Here is a 17,704-nt window from a genome sequence, read left to right as displayed (position 1 = left end):
CCATACCCAAATCATTGCCACATGATAATATTCAGCTCCATTTTCCTAGTAAATATTCCTTAGAAAATTTCCAAAATTTCTATGCAGAGAGAAGCTTTGTGAAGTAAGTACTAGCTAGGCTTATCCAAATGATCTTATATTTTTCCAAATATTCCATATGCTCAAATAATCACTCCACAAAAATTGAGCTCTATTAAACAAACTATGTGAGCTCATCATCTATTATTTTATTCTTGTCATATTTTCAGTTTGTGAAGAAACTATATTATATATTGCTTCATTATTTCTGAAAATTTACCAGGGCATTACCATACCGATGTAACTCACCTACACCAAATTCTAGCTCATTTCATTTATCCAATTTGTCTCACTAAGTTTCCCAAGTTTTTGTCCAGAAAAGAGGATTGTGAAGGAAGTACCACTTTGGCATGTCCAAACGGTATCAATTTTCTACAATGATTTCCTATGCCCAAATAACCATCCTCCACCAAATTTCAGCTCAATCCATTCATTATATTGAGCCTAGCTTCATCATTCATATTTCTGTCCAGTGTGGTACTTTGCAAATCAAGTGCCACCTAGGCTCCTCCATTTGAGATGAATATTTGTGAAGACGGTCTTCTTAGTAGATGATAATCCTCAGCCAAAACTCACTCCAATTGGCCATGTGCATTTCCCGTGCCGCAAATCAAACACTTGGCTGCTAATTCATGTTTGAGCATAGTTTGATCTCCTCGTGAGAATCTTATGTTGTCATTTTCCTCCTCTCACCTACCTAGGGAGTGCCCAACCCATTAGACATGCCTAGGACACACAGAACGCATGGCAACGCCACGGTCACGCAGTGACCATGCGGCGGGCATGCGAGTTTACGCGCTTTGGAGTTGGGGCCCTTGGCTACCGTCAAAACCTCGATGTTTCACCACCAAACGATTTTTTTGATGAAATAGATACTTATGTAACTATAAATGATTGTTGGAAAAATAAAGAGCAACTATAAGGCAACTGCGGTTCAAATTTGACCCGTTTCCAGCTGAATCGGTGGAAATTTGTCCTTTCCACGAGAGGTGGATCAAAACTTTTTACACACAACCATTTTGTAAATTGTGCATTAAATATGGCCTAATATTTTAGAAAATTGATTTGGTCCAATTTTGTAACAAATATATGGTAGGTCCTTCACAAAAAAACTCATTTTGGGCACTCAAAAAATGGAAAATGTATTTTTCATCTGAAGAAAATGAAAACTTCCTTAGTCTACATTTTTTGCCATTCCAATATGCACCATTGTGCACAATATTAGATCATTTAAACAAACTATACGATGAATGCGGCCATAAGATTGAGCATCTGGGTTGAAAGCCATGAATCTTCACACATGATAGCTCATTTCTGAGAACACTTTTTAAAATAATTTTTGTGTTACAAGTTTATTTCTTTTACTCATAACTTGGTCACGTATAATTACACAATGTAAAGGTTTTCCATTTTTTTGATTTTTCTTTGAATTTTTTATGCTCGTTTCAAAATGCGGTCAAAATGGTGGGAATGACCGTTCCTAGCTAGTGGTTGAATCTTGGATTTTTTTTTGGTGTTTCTCTGATTAAATAGATACTTAAGTACCTAGAAATGATTTTTAGAAAAATAAAGAGCAAACTATGAGGCAGCTGCAGTTCAAATTTGACCCGCTTCCTACTGAATCGACGGAAATTTGTCTTTTTCACAAGAGGTGGATCAAAGCTTTTGAGACCAAACAATTTGTTTAATTGTGCATTAAATAAGTCCTAGTATTTTACAAAATATATTTTGTACAATTTTGCAACAAATATAATATTGGTCATTCACAAATAAACTCATTTTGGGCACTTGAAAAATGGAAAATGAAATTTCCGTCCAAAGAAAATGAAAACTTCCTTAGGCAATAATGTTTGTCATTCCAATATGCACCATTATGCACAATATTTGATCATTTAAACAAATAATGACATGAATGTGGCCATAAGATTGAGCATTTGGGTTGAAATCCATGAATTTTCACACATGATAGCTCATTTCTGAGAACACTTTTTTAAAATAATTGTCGTATTACAAGTTTATTATTTTTCGTGGTAATTTGGTCACGTATAATGATACAATGCGAAGGTTTTCCAATTTTTTGATTTTTTTGAATTTGTTTATGCCCATTTCAAAATGCGGTCAAAACAACGGGAATGACCGTTCGTAGCTAGTGGTTGAATCTTGGAATTTTTTTGGTGTTTCTCTGATTAAATAGATACTTAAGTACCTATAAATGATTTTTGGAAACAATAAAGAGCAAACTATGAGGCAGCTGCAGTTCAAATTTGACCCCTTCCTCCTGAATCAACGGAAATTTGTCTTTCTCACGAGAGGTGGATCAAAACTTTTGACACCCAACCATTTGGTCAACCGTGCGTTAAATATGTCCTAATGTTTTACAAAATATATTTGGTACAATTTTTCAACAGATATATTATAGGTCCATCACAAAAAAACTCATTTTGGACACTCGAAAAATGGAAAGTGAAATTTCCATCCAAAGAAAATGAACACTTCCATAGGCAACATTGTTTGTCATTCCAATATGCACCCTTGTGCACAATATTAGATCATTTAAACATACTATGCCATGAATGTGGCCATAAGATTGAGCATTTGGGTTGAAAGCCATGAGTCTTCACATGATCGCTCATTTATGAGAACACTTTTTAAAAATAATTTCCGTATTACAAGTTTATTATTTATCCTGGTAAATTGGTCACATATAATGTCACAATGCGAAGGTTTTCCAAAATTGTTTTTCCTGAATTTTTTAGGCCCATTTCAAAATGCAGTCAAAACGGCGGGAATGACCGTTCCTAGCTAGTGGTTGAATCATGGAATTGTTTTCCGTTTCTTTGATTAAATTGATACTTAAGTACCTAGAAATGATTTTTGGAAAAAATAAAGAGCAAACTATGAGGCAGTTGCAGTTCAAATTTGACCCGCTTTCTACTGAATCGGTGGAAATGAATTTTTAGTTAACTACGACCAATTTTTTAGTTAACTACGACCAATTTAGATGGTCATGACATCGTAGGCGTGTACTGCATTTTGATTGGTCTGTGGCATTTCACGCGGATCATGGATGTAACACCGTCGGATGCTCGCGGATCCAACGGTAGTCCTCACCCCAAGCACACCTAAGCCAAAACCCTAGCTCTCCTGAGTCCTCATGGATATTTTCCATCCACCCCCACCTCCTTTATTTCTCCCCTCGCTCTCTTCTCCTTCCTCTCTTTCCTCCCCTGCGCCGGACGCCCCTCTGCCGCCCGCACGCACCCCTCACCTCCATCGAGACCGCCGGAGACCCCCACCCTCTCCTCTACCCCACCACTGCTGGTGCCCCCAACCTTCTACTTCTTTCCCAAGCGCCTGAAACCCTAGCCCACGATGCAGCCATGGCGATCAAGGTCTAGATCCATGGGCTGGAGTTGCAGCACCGGATGCACCGTCAATGAGGCCCACGCGATCCTCCCCCCTGCACCGTCCGCCTCCTCCCTCCCTTCACCTATGACGAGTCCCTCCGCCCTCGCGATCTGATACAAATCCGTCCTCGCGGGGCAGATCTGATATGATCCGGTCCAGGGCACTGCCATCATGGACCACCACCAGCAGCAAGACCAATGTCTTGCCGGGGGCATGGGTGGGGTGTTGCGCCCGACCGAGTCCACCCCCTGCTCCCCTGTTGAAAGCACAAGTGCTCCCTGGGTGATTTTGGTAATTAATGACAACATATCTCTTGTTGGACTAACACTTTTATCTAGTATGTTTTCAGATAAGTGAAACAATGAAGTGGCATGGACTAAAGGATGAGGAACCCCTTCCAGATGCTAAGGATAAAAGGATCCGATCAAAAGCTTCAAGCTCAAGACTCTACATTTTATATTTTAGTGATCCAAGATCACATTGAGTCTATAGGAAAAGCCAATACTATCAAGGAGGGATGAGGTGTTGCTTAATGAGGTTCTTGCTTCATAGTGCTTAGTGATATGCTCCAAAACCCTCAACTACTTTCCCACATCCACATGTGACCTAAACCTAAAGTCCAACTCGGCCCCACCGATTCTTTCTATCCGACGCCACAGAGTTCAGATGTCATAGCCACTGCCACAAACCCTAGGCAAATCGGTCTTACCGATAGGGATCTCGGTCTCACCAAGATGGGATTGTAATCTCTCTGTGTATGTCCATTATGAAAATCGGTCTCACTGAGTTTGTGTAATCGGTCCCACCGAGATTACAATGTAAACTCTCTGTTTCCCTTTCGTAACATTTCGGCCCCACCGAAATGAGCGAACCGGTCCCACCGAGTTTATCTGACCAAATCTCTGGTTAGCTTATTACCAAAATCGGTCTCACCGAGTTTGTGTAATCGGTCTCACCGAGATTACGTTATGTCCTAACCCTAACCATATCGGTCCTACCGAGTTGCATGTCGGTCCCACCGAAAACCCTAACGGTCACTAGGTTTACTGAATCGGTCAGACCGAGTTTGTTGATTCGGTCCCACCGAGATTGGTAAATTGTGTGTAACGGTTAGATTTTGTGTGGAGGCTATATATACCCCTCCACCTCCTCTTCATTCGTGAAGAGAGCCATCAGAACAGACCTACACTTCCAACTTACCATTTCCGAGAGAGAACCACCTACTCATGTGTTGAGACCAAGATATTCCATTCCTACCATATGAATCTCGATCTCTAGCCTTCCCCAAGTTGCTTTCCACTCAAATCTTCTTTCCACCAAATCCAAATCCTGAGAGAGAGAGTTGAGTGTTGGGGAGACTATCATTTGAAGCACAAGAGCAAGGAGTTCATCATCAACACACCATTTGTTACTTCTTGGAGAGTGGTGTCTCCTAGATTGGCTAGGTGTCACTTGGGAGCCTCCGACAAGATTGTGGAGTTGAACCAAGGAGTTTGTAAGGGCAAGGAGATCGCCTACTTCGTGAAGATCTACCGCTAGTGAGGCAAGTCCTTCGTGGGCGACGGCCATGGTAGGATAGACAAGGTTGCTTCTTCGTGGATCCTTCTTGGGTGGAGCCCTCCGTGGAATCGCGTAGCCATTACCCTTTGTGGGTTGAGGTCTCCATCAATGTGGATGTACGATAGCACCACCTATCGGAACCACAGCTCAAAAATCACTGTATCTCCAAATTGCGTTTGAATTCTCCAGACCCTTCCCTTTACATTCTTGCAATTTGCATGCTTTACTTTTCGTTGCTCATATACTCTTTGCATGCTTGCTTGATATGTATTGTGTTTGTTAAACTTGTGCCTAAACTCCACTTAAATTTAGAAAATATAAAAACTGCTACTTTTAGCACCTAGTGTCTAATCACCCCCCCCTCTAGACACCTCTTCTCGATCCTCTCACCTGTCAAGCCGCACGCACTCCGACTCCTTCCATGCCTGAAATTCTTCATACTGGCTCGGCCACCTCTGATTCTCCCCGTTTGCTGCCTTGCCTTGCAGATGTCGCAGCTCAAGGGCGAGGTCGGTGTCTCCAAGTGTGGCTCTCGTGACCAGTAGCCGGCGTCGTGGACGCTGCTCGCGGTCGACCTGCACAACCTCCTCTCTCACTAGCCCATCATCTGTTGCTCCCACGCCATGGAGCTCACCACCACCGGCGGCAATCTGCTTCTTCCTGTCCATGGAGGTGTGCATCTTGCATTCAAGGTGCCCATCTTCCCCTATCCTCTTGGATTGATTTGATTTGATCCAACCACCATCTTCCGTTCCACCATGATGCTGATGCATGCTTGATTCCCTTCCCCGCGCAATTGCAGCTCACCGACAAAGGTCTCTTCCTCCTGAGCTCCCACACGGAGGAGCGGCAACAACCCTGGATTCGTCTATTGGTCATGTTGATTTCTGCCGAAGGTCGTCGGGCTCTTTAGGTACGTCAACGTCCTGCTCTGGTTGTTGATGTTCTAGTTATGTTGGAGTGTGCATGATTTTATCCATAGCTAGCACTTTAAATCAGATCCATGATTTTGATATGTACTGTTTTGTTCACATTTAAGTATAAGTTAAGCAACCATGTTAAGGGTAACCTGAGAACACTTGCTTATGAGAACGAACTTGACTTCCTATATATAGCCAAGTGAAGATGTACTGTTACTAACTTACTATGGTAATGAATTTTATATATGTGAGATTAGAATTTGAGTGCCATCATTCATCTCATGGTATCTTGTTCTCTGTGATAACTGTTCACTATTGAGTGCAATGCATATACTCTAGTTGTCATGCAGTGCATGTTGTTCCATATTTTGTGGAGAACACCACCTGGAGACTGGTGTTGCTAGGAGACCACGATGCTTAATCTGCATGTGTTTGATTGCAGAGAGGCGCTGGAAGAGCACTCCTCATGGTTGTCTTGAGGAGAACACCACGTGGGAGTCTAGGACTTGGTGGCTAACATTGAGAAGGTCAGGCAGCACCTCGCCATTCCAGAGTGGAAGGAAACTACAAATACATCTTTTGTCAATTGCAATATATACCCAGCTGTAAAGAAACCACTTGAAGAAAATATTTAAGAGAGCCGGCCAGGTCGTGTAGATTTTCTTGCATTTGTGCATAGCTATTTTTTTTGAAACCATTTTTTGCATAGCTATTGATCATGAATGTTTCAATGCAAGTTATTAAAATAAGATGACACCTCCTAATGCCTTGTCTTTTCATAAACTAGCTAGCTAGCCAAGCATTTCTTTTTTAAGTTTGATACTAGTGTTATTGTTGGAGATATATAGTGGAAAACAACATCTACAGTGGTATAGATTGTTCCAGTCCATGATATGCTTATTATTGAATTAGATGGTCCTAAAGAATGCTCCGCCTAAGCTTTGCTTAGTGGCTGGTCCCATATCCTGAAAATTGCAATGTAGGTGAAAATATTAAACACCTCGTCATGCTTGCAATGGTTTATGCTGAATTGTTTTTTTGTAATCTATCTTGCTATATTGGTTCCAAGTGCTTTAGTGGCACCTCTGAGATAACTCACTTGTGGTTAATTAGTCTCTATCGTTTGTGTTTGTGCATTCTTTTTTCCTGGGCATCATTCATGGCCGTCTAGTAGTCGACATATTTTTGGTTCCATTTAGTATATGCAGGTAGCAGCAACTTAAGTGTAATGGAGTTGTTGTTACTCTGTGCCTGCTTCATTAGAGTTTGCATCATCTCCTTGTTTTTTATAGCATAAACGCCTTCACTATTAATGTTCTAAACCTCCGATCCTGATACTGATTCTATTTGTCTTGATCGAATTACATGCAACATGGTGACTATAGTGCAGGCAGCGCTGTCCATCCTCTTTGAGGCCATGTGTTTAGGTGATTCCTTGGGTAGCCATGACACAACACTGGCTGATTAGTACCCAACGGCATGTTTGTAATATTTATAGGGATTTCCCTTATAGGAATAATTCTCATGGTATTTTTATATGTCCTGGAGCGCATGCTCTTTTTCGGTCTGTACGAAATCTTGATATGGTGTTTTGGCAGCTGGGATATTAGATTGCACTTTGGTATGTGATTTACTCATGTTGGCACTGCTTGTAAAGTGATTATCTTTATGCCCTTGCTACCAGTAGGATGGTCAATACATGATTGCTTTGTAACTTGTCTTTTCTGGAACATTTTGCTTGGTCCTTCAGATCTGACTATGTAATGTAGAAGCTCTACTTTATCCTAATAGCTGTCTTTAGCATTTTGCTACTATCTGTGTGATGCTAAACAATATGCTCTTAATCTGTTGCTATATTCTCAAGTGTTGTTTACCATTTACATTGTTTTACACTTGATATTCACAAATAGTAGTAGTGTCTGGTCTAGATAAGAAAACAAGGGATGATCTATGCAGTTATTGATCTGAATTGTTTGTTTCTGGGCGGTGTAGGACGAGCTGTAGCGGGACAACCTGGAGCGGAAGAACTTCGAGGATAAGATCAAGGAGAACCTGGAGAAGACCACCGACTACCTCATCCTCGTCGGCATGGTTGGATCCTTTGGCAGACCCCTCTTTGGCTCCGACCAACTTACTTTTGTCGTTGGCTCGCAGCATTTCTAGGTACAATTGTGTCTTGCTCTCTTGCCCACCATTTAGTTTTTGTTGGAGTGTGCATGGTGGCATCCTGAGCTCGCACTATAAAATATGCTTTGCCTTATTCCTGAGCTGGCACTGTAAATTTTCCTTTGTCTTGTTGATAATGCCATGTCTTATGCAATCAGATTACATTTCTGTTTGTTATGGTAATATTCGTGCTATTGAAATTTTCAAAGTGTGTGCCTTTCATTTCTTTATTTTGATTGTTTCCCTTGTATTCAATATGCTTCTAATGGCTGATCCTTCCAATGCCACGTGTTGTGTGTTCGGGGAGATGGAAGAGGAATAAGATTTATTTTTGTTGAACTAAATTTTCTGTATTCTGTTTTGTTCTACGTATGATTTGATAGTTTTGTATAGGAACAAGTGATACTATTTTGTAGGGCTTTATGGCACGTGATGTAAACATATTTAGTGCTGAATTATGAAATTATCTGAAAAATTTGTTGAAAAGGAGGATCATTTGTATGAATATGGGCCACATATATGTGAATGGGCTGAAAAGAGTACTGGACCAACTCCAAGATTAAATTATTATTCGACTGTATAAAAAGGATGAATGTAAACCAGAAATGGGCTGCACAAAATAGTACCTATATTTTTGAAAGGCCAAATGTGCATAAAAATTGACGGGCTTAACAGTTGGGCTTGGCCCATGTAGCTGACAAAAATTAACAGAAATAAATATACTAAATGGGATGAATTAATGGGCTCGACCCATATAGATACCGAATTGGACCGGGTTGATTCTTATCAATGACTTTTTCATTTGGTCACAATTTTGCCATGTCATCTAGCCACGTCGGATCCGACGTGGTCTGGGCAGACAACCAGCGACCAAAGCAATTGGTCGTAGGATCATGGACCTTTTGTTTTGGTCGTTGCCTTCAACGACCTTATCACAAAGAAGGTCGTTAATTTCCATTAAAGATGGCCAGCTTTTGACCATCTGTTTTTGGTCACAAAAAGGTCGCAAATGAAAAACAATGACCATTCAACGACCAATAGTGATGGTCGCAAGTTGACATATTTCTTGTAGTGCCCGGTTGCTACAATAGCTGGTAGCACCGCGGATGCAAGTTCCCCCCATGGCACGTACTACGTGGAGGCCGACGACGAGGAGTAGTCCGGAGGTCCCAGGCAGGAGGCCCCACCTTTCGATCTAGTGTCGTTGTTTTGCTCAACCTTCTTAAGGTAAAACTTGTCTAACTATGTCTATACTCAGATAATATTTGCTTTGATGACTTGTGTATTTTGGGTCCTCATGGCCCCTGGCTTGTAATCTAAAGATTTATGTTTATGCTTTGTGTCGTAGAGTTGTGTTGTGATATTGACGTGAGTCATCGTTCGTAATCGTGCACGAAGCATGTATGATTAGTGCACGATTATAAACGGGGGCGTCACAAGTTGATATCAGAGCCGACTGCCTGTAGGAACCCCTTCCAAACTCCTTTGTCGATGTTGAGTCTAGACATGAAATAAAAACTATTTTACTAACTGTGTTGTGTGGCTTACTGGCCCACATCACCTATGGGTGGGATTAGGATATTTTGTTCCCCTCCTTTACTCTGGGATTCTGACAACTTTTCTATTCAGATTAAACTTTTACTAACTCTAACTCTAGGATCACACAATGATTTCATTCCGGAGCCCTGATTACTTTCAGTTACCCCTTCGTTTCGCTATACCTTCATCTTCTGAAGTTTGACTCCTTTGAAACATCTTTGCTTTCAGATGGATCCCTCGAGACAGGTCGTGCGCCACATGACGGTTGTTGGAGCCTCAGGCTCACCTGTTGTGCTAGTTGAGATGATGACATACCTGGGTTATTGTTGGCATCCTGAGTACATCGTGTATGAGCAGTATCAGGACTTTAACCAGGAGCAGTACCTTGCCATTGCCCGTATATTCTCGTCAGGATGGCTCCTCCTCTGTTTTGCACACCACTCATGGTGTTAGTGTGACCATTGATATGGCTGTTCACGATGCTGCTTATGCTTCTTTGACACATCCTTGTGGAGAGTATCGGGGCTTAGATAACTCCCCTTTCAGACACATTGCGGCTGCATCCAGTGAGGGTGAAGAGGGACACTATACTGCTGCCTACACCACTCTCACCCACGGGCCTTTCTACCACCAAACCTTTGTCAAGCATGCCGATGGTCTGGATCGAGCTAACCGAGGTCTTCGCTCCAAGTTGTATGCCACCCATGTGCGCCTTTATGACGCTCTGACGCAGTTGCTCCCCTTTGACATATCTGGGCAGCTGCATCGTTCTGTGTTCTACCCTGCTAGGACTGTGATGCCCGCTGGTGTCGGTTGGCCTGAGGTTGGAGGCTACACTCCCGCTCGTGGTGCTCTTATGCCACCTGGGCGTCAGCTTCCACACCAGAGTATCCACGGACCTCGGGATCCTGTTAATTCAGTCAGTGATAGTTTAGCCAAACACTCCTTTGTCTAGCTGGTCTGAATTCTGAGAGACTATTATCCCTGACTTTATTCTTCCTCAAGTTGTAAACGATATGTCTATTATACGAGGAAATAAAGTTGTTGATGCTAAAAAAAAGGGTTCAGTTAGGTCGGGCGGGCCACTTTTTTAACACCTTGTATTTGAGGAGTTAAGGTTATAGATGCCCTTATCTATATCTATACCTACTAATAAAGCAAGGTACGTTTCACCAATTTTTTCATCCGTTCACCCATATTATATTTTTTGAAAATTATAAAAATCCGAGGTGGTACTAATTTTCTTATGTTCTGAAAACAAAAAAGGTTTCACCTACTGGGCCAGGTAGTTGCCGCGCGCTACCCTTATGGGTCTTCAGGCGGGCAAGTGGGCCTACTACAGCAAAATCAGTAAAAAATTAATAGGCAAGGTGAAGAATCGACGTCATGACCTCCTATATATACTATGAGTACCTACAGTTACCAACTAGGCTAAGCATCTATTCGTGATTACAATGGAAAGCTTTTGAAAAATATATTACAGATGGAGGACGCACAGGTTCCATAGTTTAATAATCCCACCTCGTCTTATTACATCAAATTCGACCAATTCTTATACGGTCGCGAGTGGCCTGGCAAAAAGAGAACTCAGAAATCAACCAAAATGGAGGAGGTGACTAGATGTGCATGACGTTAAATACAGGAAAGGTGGGTTGCCTTTAATCGTGAGCATGCATGGATATTAATTGGAATAATTTGTGGGATTAAAAGAGGCTATAAGAGGCTGCTTGACATTGAACGGAGATTAAGGGTGCTAGGCAAGAGTATAACTTGTGGGCATGCATGGATATTAGTTGGAACGATTTGTGGGATTAAATGAGGCTATATGAGGGCATACACCCAGCTGTGTATGCATGTGACATTTAAACGGGACTATTACTCTGGGCTTTCCTGACTATAGATAGGAAATCACACGCTAATTTGCGGGATCAAATAGGACATGAGAGGAAGGACTATGCTAATTTGTGGGATGGCAAATAATAATCTGAAAGGCGCATCAATCATGCATTTATTATATTTTTCATTGGGTGTGTCTACCTTAGGTCTCAAAAGGAACTACTAATTTTTAGTGAAGCTATTTTCAGATAGTGCATTGTTTTTGGTGTGGTAAATTTCTTCCAGAGCCGTAAATGTTAAATGCATGGATTGAATTATTTGTCTACCAACACCTACTATAATATTAACCCTGCATGCGACCATGTACAAACTCCTCCCTCACATGGTCTCCTTTAGTCGCAACGGTGATGCCCATAACATTAGCAACCCGAATTGCTGCTTGGCTTGCCATCAGGTGAATTCTCAACATGGTGTTGGAGGAACGTCAGACTATCATCCAGCAAGTGCTATCATGTTCCATGAGTCCCATCTCCAAGAACCATGTTGATCACGCATTTCTGTCATTAGCGACTCTTCTTCTACGATCCAGTTTGTCACTCGGGCAATCCTAATTCCTGACAGCTAGCATTTACTTACTCCATAGTGCAATATGTGTGCTTTAACATAGTTTCATTTTTTTTAAACATAGTTATAAAACTCACGTTGTAACGCACGGGCATATGTGCTAGTAGTGTTCCTATGTGCGGAGCCTTAGTGTTGTCCACGCACGATCAACAGTATCTCTAAACTGGGTATGCTGTCGTCACTCAGCCTGCGGTCCGCTCTCCCTCCCAATGTGATGTGATCTACTTTCTCCTTTTCTTTTTTGGCAAATGTAGGAATCTATTACTTTTGCGAACGAAACCAGCAGTATACTAGCATTCTAGTACTAGAGGGATCTATTTATACCCATCATATCCCCGGCAGCCTACTCGGCTCCCATTCGTTCTCCTCTGCTTCCCGTCCTCTATATTCCCAATATAGAAGTGCCGCCGCCACCATTATCAGCGATCACCTGTCCCCCATAGTCTTGTGTAGTAGAGGGCCTAAAGTGACACTGCAGCAAAAGCAGTATATATATATACTTGGATGGAGAACACCAAGTCATCGTGGTTCCAGGCGCAGGCAGCGGCAGCGGCAGCGGACCTGACGCTGGCGATCGGGCCGGCAGGCGGCAACCAAGGCTGGGAAGAGAACAAGGAGGCGGTAGCGCCGACAGCGCGCGTGAACGGCAAGGACGTGCGGCTGTTCCCGTGCCTCTTCTGCAACAAGACCTTCCTCAAGTCGCAGGCGCTCGGCGGCCACCAGAACGCGCACCGCAAGGACCGACTCGGCAGCTTCAGCGACCCATACATGTACGGCCCCTACGGCGAAGGCCCCTTCCGCGGAACCGCCGTTGATTCTGGCAGCAGCTGGTCCATGAGCACCTCCGTCCTATCGCACGGCGGTAGCCGCGTGTCGGCGCCGGCGAGCGCTGATGCCAGGACTGAGAGGTGGAGCAGCGCCGCTCCACGCTTTGCAGAGCACGCGCAGGCGCAGCTCCTTGTGGATCCAGCGGCTGGACATGACGGCGCGGTGGACATGCTCAGCACGAGGGCCTCCGTTAGCAGTGCCGGTGAGGAGCTCGAGCTCGAGCTCCGCCTCTAGGATTTCTGGGGCACCAGCACCATGCGTCTACTTGCACAGGTACCTGCTACAATATCAATTTTAACTCTCTACTCCCTCATAGATCTCCCTCTTTGCCGTGATTAATTAAGGTAGCACGCCGTCCATTAGCGCTTGCTTTGCCGATTTCTGTAGCTAGGTGTTGCATTGAAGCGCCAACCTTAATTAATTAACGAATTACACTCCATTATTAATAAACTGCGTGCTCAATTGGCAGGTTTCAATCGAATTGCGCATATCAGCGATATTGGCGGCGAGCCTGCAGTCCGTCGTCGCATCGTTTACTGGGAGGGAGAGCTCTCCATGCCTCAGCGGGACGTTATTTTGTTGTTATTTTGTAGTGAGTGTTTTCTTGTTGCTCGCTTGGTTAATAGAACTTCCTAAAAGAAACTGTTAATACTGTTTCACATATATATATAACAGTGTCCAGAATCCGGACGACTATCGGGCATCAGTAGCAGTAATTACTGATGATTATCGAAGGTTGATGAGTTCTTTCGGCTAGGCTAGGCGTTGATAAATCACTATGCGCGTGATGTAAACGAGTGTGCTTATACTATTGCACGTTTTAGTTTTTTGGGTCAGGAATCAAGGGTGTGGCATGATAACCCCCTGATTTCCTGATTCCGCTAGTTTAAAGCATGTGATTGTTAGTTAAATAAAGTTGCCAAAGTTAAAAAAGAAAAGAAAAGGAAAGTGTTAATATGGAGTTTTGGACTCCAACAGGGAAATATCGATGTATGGAGCATATAACTAACACACTATACCACTCCTTTGAAGTTTGAACCGTTTGCCCCTGTTTCATTTTTGTTTTGTCGCATGGAAGACCGATAATACATTCTGCTGCTAAATTGGGCAAGAGAGGAGTTGCCAATGTTGGGTTCTAGAAACATATGAGAAAGCAGACATGAAATAGACACACACTCACACACATACATATTGATTGTGGTTCTTCTCTTTCTTATTTAAATCTTAGAAAGATTAGAGGTGTACAATTGTGTAACCTACCTATGATTATACACACCTGTTAGTACATAAGTAAGAGTAACCTAGCTCTGTTTACCTGTAAGCAACATGTGCCTTGCACATGAGAGTAAGTGCAGCCCGATATCGACATACTCCCTCCATCCACATATATAGGGCCTAAGTCTTTGCATTAAGAAGAAGAGAATTGGCCAGTTTATATGGAAAACTGGCCGAAAGCCGATACAATGAAACACAAACAAGCCCAGGGGCTGCGTACCCAACGAGCCGACTTCCCTGTCGCCCAAATGACCAGAGTTTCCACCCTACCACACGACCCGGAGCCGCCACTCCGGCTTACAAACCTCAGCAACTCACACACATCAGCCCTGAGGCCACACTCCACATGAGCCACCCCAAATAGTGGATGGAGGGAGTACCACATTATAATAGGCTAACATATAAAATTTAAATAACATACCAATGACATTTAAGAAGTAGGTTTTAAGTCGCATCGCTCATCCCATTGGATTTTGAAATTTTTAGTACAGAATATTTGAGGACTAAATGGCATATACTACACAAAACTCATGTGAAATTTATATGGATAGCTGAGTGCTCCATCTGCAAAAAGGCTGGACTTTAGAAAGATGTTGCCATAGAGTAAAATACATCTGCAAAAAGACTGGACTTTAGAAAGATGTTGCCATACAGTAAAATACATGTTACTCCCTCCGGTCCAAAATAAGTGTCGTAGATTTGAACTAGGTTTAGTTCAAAACTGCAAAACATTTTATGGATCGGAGGTAGTAGTTCTTTTGGAAGAAAAAACCTTGGGAGAAGTAAAGTATGGAAGAGTCTGTGGGGTGGCCGTTTTGGCTCTGCGGGGCAACCTTGGGAGAAGTAAAGTATGGAAGAGTCTGTGTGGTGGCCGTTTTGCCTCTGCGGGGCATGCGCTCCATGATGACAGTAAATTCGAAATAAATAGTAAATATTTTAAAAAATTCTAATTTTTTTGTAGATGTTCCTGTAAGTGTAACAAGCGTTCTTGTTAATTTTCATGTGAAACGGGATACAATGTGTCGTCAGTGAAAAAACAAAAATAAGTGTAACATTTAGCGTAAGACTGTTTTTTTTTTCATTTTTGCACAGTCAAAATGCTTAAGCTTTTCCCCTAAAAATTTGCAGGTAGCATTAGGATGTGACAATGAACACATTTTTTTTGTCATTTACAAAAAAACATTTTTATTGCACAAGAGCATATGTTCCCAGGAGCCGAATTGGATTTCCGAGAGTTTGGAGCAAATAAGAAGTGTACGTGTTATGTGCATATACTTAGAGACATAATGTACAAGTGTGTAAATTTTCAGGACGATACATTAAAGTGTGTGCTACACCAAAAAAAAATCTGCTACTTTTTCGTACATGCACTATTCATCCTCAAAGTCCATCATTTTTCTTGCACAGCTCACATTCCAAGGTATTTCATCTTGAAAAATTTCACACATACACATTACATCTTTGTATACTTGTACAAATTTTTTCAGACTAAGTTTGAAATTTTCAAAAAAAATAATGGCCTCCATTGAGGCCGATCTCCAAAACGCCCTACTCGTACGATAGGTAGTCCCTCCGTCTCATAATATAAGATCGTTTTTAAACCACTAGTGTAAAAATGCTTTTATATTATGGGATAGAGAGAGTAGTGTTTTTTGCGGGCCATAACATTTTCGATGGAGTAGCTATAGCCCCATAACTCAGCGAGCCATTCTACTAGTTTTAGTTCTCAATAGCAAAACGCTTGGAATAATGTACTATTCTCATCGAGTATCTCATGCGTTAAGAAGAACTGGATTGTGATGTTTTTTTTTGTCGAGTTCGCTACATATAATATGAGTGGTTAGTTGTGGCCCTAACTGTAAAACGGAATATACTAGTTAAAAAATTAATTAATCAACCATCGTGCTGGATCATGTCCTTCATGGTATGGAGAAAACCTCTATTAATTTGCTATTTTGCTGAAAACTGAGCAACACACATAGTAGTACGTTGGCCTTTGAGCTGCGCGAAGAGGGACACAGGTCGACATGCTTCATCTATTGGTGTCGCAATATGATGATAATAATATGTACTGTACTAAAAAGGTTCTGTGGCGCATATGCTAGCAGACTAGCCACAATGGAGAGTAACATACATTAGTAACATACACATATCCCTAGACTATGTTACTACCTCAATAGTGGGTAGTAACATGAGTATGGTAACATGCAAAACTTCATTTATTAGGTTATAGACTCATATTGCATTGGGACATGTGATGTTACAGTAACTAGTTAAGTAACTAGTATTACATCTCTCCTCATTAACTCGTTGCCACATAAACAAATTTGCTGAGTTGGACTCGATGTTACTACCGAAGTTACTTCCACTGTGGCTAGTCTCGCAAGGACAGCATGCATGACGCATCACAGATACTGCTGCTCCAGGCCAACTGTGGTGTCACTTGGCGTACTACCATTGGCACCAATTATGACAGTGGCGGTCACACTGCACTGCCATCAGCGTCGCCTAATTAATTGGCAGGTCCAGTAGACCACAGCTCCACTCTGAGCGCAACCGCGCAACCGGACCCCCACCGCACCAAGTGCATTTGTCGCATTGACAGTACGGAGTGTCTCCTCTAGTCACATGGGTGGTGTGACAGCTAACATAAATGGAAAAAGACCTCCTAGCTTGTCCGCAAGCATGCTGGCAACTAGACGCGTGTCGAAACGTAGGGCATACCAAAGCACCCGGCAAATGAGAAGACGCTTCTGAGGGCATCTTCATCGTGGATGGTCAGACTGTGTGATTCGGATGTGTCGTGCTATCCAACGTAGTTCTGTATCGATTCGCTCGGTTGTTCAGATGCATCTTTTTTCTTCGTGGACCCTAGAATAAGGATGGCAATGGATTGAGTTTGGATCGGAGTGAACAATATCAAATCCATATCCATATCTTAAGACAGTCTCTGCCCGCCCATGAAGTAATCCACAGATGAAAAATCGTGTACAAGTTCAAACCGGATGGATATCTATTGGGTCTTCTCAAGACTTATAAATAAGACATAACACATTTTTAACATAAGCTCTTCCATTTTTCACCCGTGGTAGACTATTTATGGTAAATCAACATCCACTAACAAGCTAATATCATTTAGTATTTTTCTAAAAGATGAGAATGACGAGTAATTTAATGAGGAGATAAAAATAAGGGAAGGGGTGCTGCAATAGGTGACGGTGGGGATTGAATGTTACTCCCTCCGTCCCAAAATACTTGTCACCGAAAGAGATAAAAAGGGACGTATCTATAACTAAAATACGTCTAGATACATCTCCTTTTATCCATTTTGATGACAAGTATTTCCGGACGGAGGGAGTAGATAACAAAGTGTTAAGTTGCAGTGGGACATATTACTACGGGGTAGGGATAGTAGATTTTTGCCCATTAAGTCATACTATTGCGTCGGGTTTGGGTATACCCATGCGTAC

General features: G+C 42.3%; 1 protein-coding gene across 1 annotated transcript; it reads left to right on the top strand.

The window, feature by feature from the left end:
* Positions 1-12,496: 12,496 nt before the first annotated feature.
* On the top strand, positions 12,497-13,874 carry LOC123089570 (zinc finger protein 7). Its single transcript, XM_044511215.1, has 2 exons — positions 12,497-13,232; positions 13,429-13,874. Exon 1 carries the CDS (start codon positions 12,636-12,638, stop codon positions 13,191-13,193), a length of 558 nt encoding a protein of 185 aa, XP_044367150.1. The 5' UTR covers positions 12,497-12,635; the 3' UTR covers positions 13,194-13,232; positions 13,429-13,874.
* Positions 13,875-17,704: the final 3,830 nt, after the last annotated feature.

This window comes from Triticum aestivum, chromosome 4B (genome assembly GCF_018294505.1).
Source record: "Triticum aestivum cultivar Chinese Spring chromosome 4B, IWGSC CS RefSeq v2.1, whole genome shotgun sequence".
Classification (NCBI taxonomy): domain Eukaryota; kingdom Viridiplantae; phylum Streptophyta; class Magnoliopsida; order Poales; family Poaceae; genus Triticum; species Triticum aestivum.
The sequence above is the reverse complement of the archived record's forward strand: the minus strand, read 5'-3'. Positions and strand labels throughout refer to the sequence as shown.